The following is a 5,005-nucleotide window of genomic DNA, read 5'->3' as shown; positions in this document are numbered from 1 at the left end:
AGAATAAGCATATCTGTAAACACACCTCTGCCACACCTCCATTTCTGCAATCTCCATCCCAAACAAATACCTGGCTGGCACATGCATGCTTAAGTTCAAGGTCAGAATGCGGTAAAATTTAAGTCCCATTTAGGAATTCCCCCCTATGTAAATAGTTAATGATTCATTCATAAAAGAATGTAGTGTAATGTCTTTTTTCCATAAATAATACACCAAATACAAACAAACAATAAAGGGGTTTATTCATCATCACTGCCAGCACTATTATCATCACAATCATTTCCATCAATGATAGGGTCTGCTCTGTGTGTATTAAGACAAGAAACAAGTGCACCAATTCATTTTTCCTCAGGTTTGAATGTTTGTAATAACAAAAACATAGCAAAAAAAATGGTGTGCATATAATATTTATATAAAAAAAGTAAAATAAACCTTTTACATTATCAAAAACAAAATCTCTGAATTTCCCTGTGCTCATTAATATTGATTAAGGTTTCATTTTAAGGACCCACCCTGATTTAAAGCTTTGTTCTAAAAGCAGAAATTAAATGAGGCTGTGAATATTCATTATGTACAAACATCAATATTTTTGAGCACAGGGATACCTTAATGATGAAGGGCCACACCCCATTGGTCTGACGAGTCTTTACTTTTTTCTACTGCGATTGACTGGTCACACTTTTGCCCCTTCTCTCTCTGTCCTGTGATGCGCACCCTCCAAGAAACCATGTTGACAGTTGTGATCAGCGTAAGGAATGTTTGGGAATTTCCTTAGAACTGCGTAAGTCAAAAACATGGATGTCAGGTCAAATGAAAACTTCTAGGTGAAAAGACAGAAAGTAAAAGAGACAGACAGGACTCACGTTTTTGAGGAACTCCTCAGCGACGATACGGGCCCTGGCGTTGACAGACAGCTTCATCTCACTGATCTCCTTGTCAATCTCTTCCATGAAGTGGATGACAAAGTCCACCAGCTTGTGCTTGTACATCTGCTCTGTGTGGAAGTTGGTGATGAGGAAACTGATGTCATAGCCCTGCGGACAAATGAAGGAGAGGGGGAGGAGGGGAATGATGAGTAAACACTGAGACCGTTTTGCTCTTTGCACTGCAAAATGTTTTCTATGTAAATATTTTATTTGAAAGTGTGAAAATATGACCACTTGAGTTCTCTAAGAGGGGAACAAACATTATCCTAATGTTTCAACTCAAACTGTTGGTTGCACCACCAGTCCCTCTCATTTCTCACCTCCACTGGTTTCCTCCTCAGGATGAAGAAGTTCTCTGCTCTCATCATCATGAAGCGCATGAACTTATGGCACAGGATCTTCTCAATCTCATCTGCCTTCAGGGACACAGCAAATCACACAGCAGTCAGACTTAGCACCCACCAATCACAGGCTACAGCTCTAAAAGCCAGCAATCATACACCAGGTAGTAAAAAACAACTAATCACAGTATACATTTCATGTCTACGACAAACCAGCACACAATCATCCTCACATAACAGGGGGGGAAAAGGGTACAGCTGAGCTTACATCTCTGCACTTCTGTTAGGGTAACGACAATGACGGAGGAAAAGATAGGTGTTCCCTAAATATGAATAAAGCATGAAAGTCACCAAAATCAAGCCTGTCAACTGCACAGAAGGACAAGTTAAACACGTTGGAATAAGTAGTCTCACTGACCTGCTTGACAGCGATGCTGACTCGGACTGAGTTGATGGAGCCCTCGATAAGAACCTTTTCCTTGTCATTACGACTGATGATGACTGGCTGCAGCAGCAACTCTTTACTGCTCCTGAGGGGGATAGCATACACGTGCAAGGTCAAATACCCCAAAACACACACTATCCCGCACACACAGACAGACACAGGGACTCACCGGACCTCCACCTCTGGCTTGTTGTGGCGCTCCACCACCTGAGAGGAGAAGTTCTCCAGACAGAGGGCGGCCTGCAGCGTGGCACGCACAGCGTTGAGGTACGGGCGCAGAGTTGCTGTCTGAGGGAGAAAGAGAGGAAGAGGAGAAAGAAAAATGAGAAGATGAGGGGATATCTCCCATACACTTCGCCAAATACCCCTACCACGCTTTACTTAGCTACTATATTGAAGAGGCCCCTTCCCTAAATCCAAGAGGGGGAGTGAACTGGACCGCAGCCTCTGCCTCTCTTACCACCAAATACCGCCTCACTCCACCCTACTATCCTCTAAAACTATTAGCTAAAAAGGCCCTTACCCATATTCCTACACCACCACCTCTCCTTACAAACTGAGGGCAAAAGTACTGTCAGGCATGCAGGCCTAGACCTGCAGCTAAAATTCTTGGCATACTGTGTCTTCCATAGCAATGGTTCATGGTTGGGCTCATGGTTGGGCTGGCTCATGGCTCATGGTTGGGCTGACAACACGTAGCTCAGCAGTGCGTATTTGATACTGCAGTTTCTAACAGCTCAACACTGGTTTCACCATCACAGAAACTCAAACAGTCAGTAAAAGTTCAAATAGGCCTAACAACCCAAATGCAAAACAAGTCACCATTAAATTGATAAATCCAGGAGTCCCTCAAATGGAGAAAGAGGAAGTATATTGACCACATGAGTACAGTGCATTCGGAAAGTATTCAGACCACCTTTTAAAAATGTTAACTAAGCAAGTTCCCCTTTGACTTTTTCCACATTTTGTTTGATTACAGCCTTACTCTAAAATAGATTAAAGAGTTTTTTCCCCCTCAATCTACACATAATACCACATGACAAAGCAAAAACAGGTTTTTAGAAATGTTTGCTATGTTTTCCATTGAATAATGCCTATAATAGATAAGGATGGTGTGTACACATTGGCTCTGGCCTAAGGCCAGTAGAGTGCACTGCCACTACATGCATTTTCAGAATGACAATATCTAGCTACTTCAATCCAGTCTGCATCTGATTTGGGCAGAGACAAATGTTGATTTTAAATGTTATTTGTCACATGCGACACATGATCCTCACTCATAAGCCCTTCACCAACAATGCATTTTTTTTTTAATTTATAATTTTTTTTTTTTTTTTTTTAATAAACTAAAGTCAAATAAACACAAAATAACAAGGTTATATACAGGGGGTACCGGTACTGAGTCAACGTGTAGGGGTACAGGTTAGTTGAGGTAATATGTACATGTAGGTAGCGCTAAAGTGACTATGCATAGATAATAAACAGCGAGTAGCAGCAGTGTAAAAAAGAGGGTCAATGCAAATAGTCTGGGTAGCCATTTGATTAACTGTTCAGCAGTCTTATGGCTTGCAGGGTAGAAGCTGTTAAGGAGCCTTTTGGATGTAGACTTGGCGCTCCGGTACTGCGCGGTAACAGAGCGAACAGTCTATGACTTGGCTGGCTAGAGTCTTTGACAATTTTTAGGGCCTTCCTCTGACACCGCCAGATATAGAGATCCTGGATGACAAGAAGCTTGGCCCCAGCGAAGTACTGGGCTGTACGCACTACTCTCTGTAGCACCTTGCGTCGGATGCCAAGCAGTTACCATACCAAGCGGTGATGCAACCAGTCAGGATGCTCTCGATGGTGCAGCTGTAGAACTTTTTGAGAATCTGAGCTCTCAAACCCGCTCCACTACAGCCCCGTTGATGTAAATGGAGACGGACATTTCAGTGGGCAAGTCTTATTGCAACCCTATGTGTGTGAAGTGCAATTAAGAGAAATATAGACTTTGGACCTACCTACTGCAAAGCAAAATAATTTAGGCAAGATGCAAGTGCATAGCTAGCTAGGTGGTGAGGACAAATGAAAGCAAATGTTGAGACAGGTCCTTGCATACCTCTTAAATACCTAGGCTGGCTGCCTGAGATTAGAGATTTCTGCTAACTAGTTAGCCTCTCCTACCAGCTTGTCTTCGATATATTTTCAACGTGGCATGGGGATCTTTACTCATGGCAATCATTTTTTTATATACCAGCTTGATAGATGACGTAAAAAAAACAGACGTGAGTTCCCTGCTTCATGGTGAAGATAGATAGCTAGCTAATAGTTACCCGAAAATGTATGTTTATATTTATGCATACATTTGAAAGGATACTTTAGTTTACAGTATTTGGCACCAACTGCCTAACTAGCAAACTAACCTTGTATCTAGCTACATCACTGCCTAAAAACAGATTCTCACTTTTGGGTGGGGATGCTAACTGACGTTAGCTAAGCTAGCTAGCTACCAAACCAAATCTAGCAATAAACATACACATTAACGCAAGCAAGGCTCGACATACTGCTCATCGTATGACTGATGTTAAAATAATGTCGAAATGTCTTTATTTTCATTATAAAAATGATAGCTACATTCTCTTACCATTTCTCTGTATGCGCTGGGGGAAGACGGAAGTACACTTACTAAGGCTCTTCCGTGACCCTCTGCGCTCACTGGAACATACTATATACAAAACTTCATAGGGGAGCCTATATCGTTAAAACAAAGATTTTTCTATACAATTAATTGTTTGAATGTAGCAGACAAACATGTAATACTTGTATTTTATTTAAAAAAGTAATTGTTGGTGGTTTTCATTATTTGGTTACACAATTTCCCAATTTACATAGGATGAGAACATTTTGATAATATAATTCACAAGTAGCAAAATGTTCATATAAAATAGAATTCTGGATTATTTTGGGTTCTCTCATTCTTCATATGAGAACAGTACTCAATCAAGAAATGGTTAAACTGAATGATAAGGATTTTGTCTCATTATTTTTATCAATCTAAAACGTGTCTGACTGGTATTTTCTTCCTTATAAGGTAAAAGGATCTCTCCACTATTTTGCCAATAGGGGGGAAATTTACAAAGGTCTGTTTCCATAATTTTAGCGGGTTTTATGGTACAATAATCTGATTCTGTATTATTAACGATTTAATTTTGTGATTCTAAAAGAGCTGCAGTGTGCAAGGTTCTGCTCCAGAGCCAGATTCTGTCCCATTAGATATTTCAAATAAAATGTATTTCTATAGCTCTTTTACATCA

General features: G+C 40.6%; 1 protein-coding gene across 1 annotated transcript; it reads right to left on the bottom strand.

Moving 5' to 3' along the window:
- Positions 1–217: 217 nt before the first annotated feature.
- On the bottom strand, positions 218–4,444 carry arpc4 (actin related protein 2/3 complex, subunit 4). The gene is made up of 6 exons (XM_039011177.1): positions 4,336–4,444; positions 1,882–2,000; positions 1,686–1,797; positions 1,247–1,342; positions 864–1,034; positions 218–777 (listed from the first exon to the last, which is right to left on the bottom strand). The coding sequence occupies exons 1-6, from the start codon at positions 4,336–4,338 to the stop codon at positions 772–774; spliced, it is 507 nt and encodes a 168-aa protein (XP_038867105.1). The 5' UTR covers positions 4,339–4,444; the 3' UTR covers positions 218–771.
- Between the last annotated feature and the right edge of the window lie 561 nt (positions 4,445–5,005).

The sequence above is a fragment of the Salvelinus namaycush genome, chromosome 2 (assembly GCF_016432855.1).
Source record: "Salvelinus namaycush isolate Seneca chromosome 2, SaNama_1.0, whole genome shotgun sequence".
Lineage (NCBI taxonomy): Eukaryota > Metazoa > Chordata > Actinopteri > Salmoniformes > Salmonidae > Salvelinus > Salvelinus namaycush.
Note: the sequence above shows the minus strand (reverse complement) of the source record. Positions and strands in the feature narration are given on the sequence as shown.

What these genes read in the sequence shown, in the direction of transcription:
- arpc4 (XM_039011177.1), bottom strand. An exon ending in TCAGCATCGCTGTCAAGCAG is followed by an intron (nt 1,343 to 1,685) that starts GTCAGTGAGACT and finishes GTGTCCCTGAAG; the next exon opens with GCAGATGAGATTGAGAAGAT. An exon ending in TGAGGAGGAAACCAGTGGAG is followed by an intron (nt 1,035 to 1,246) that starts GTGAGAAATGAG and finishes ATTTGTCCGCAG; the next exon opens with GGCTATGACATCAGTTTCCT.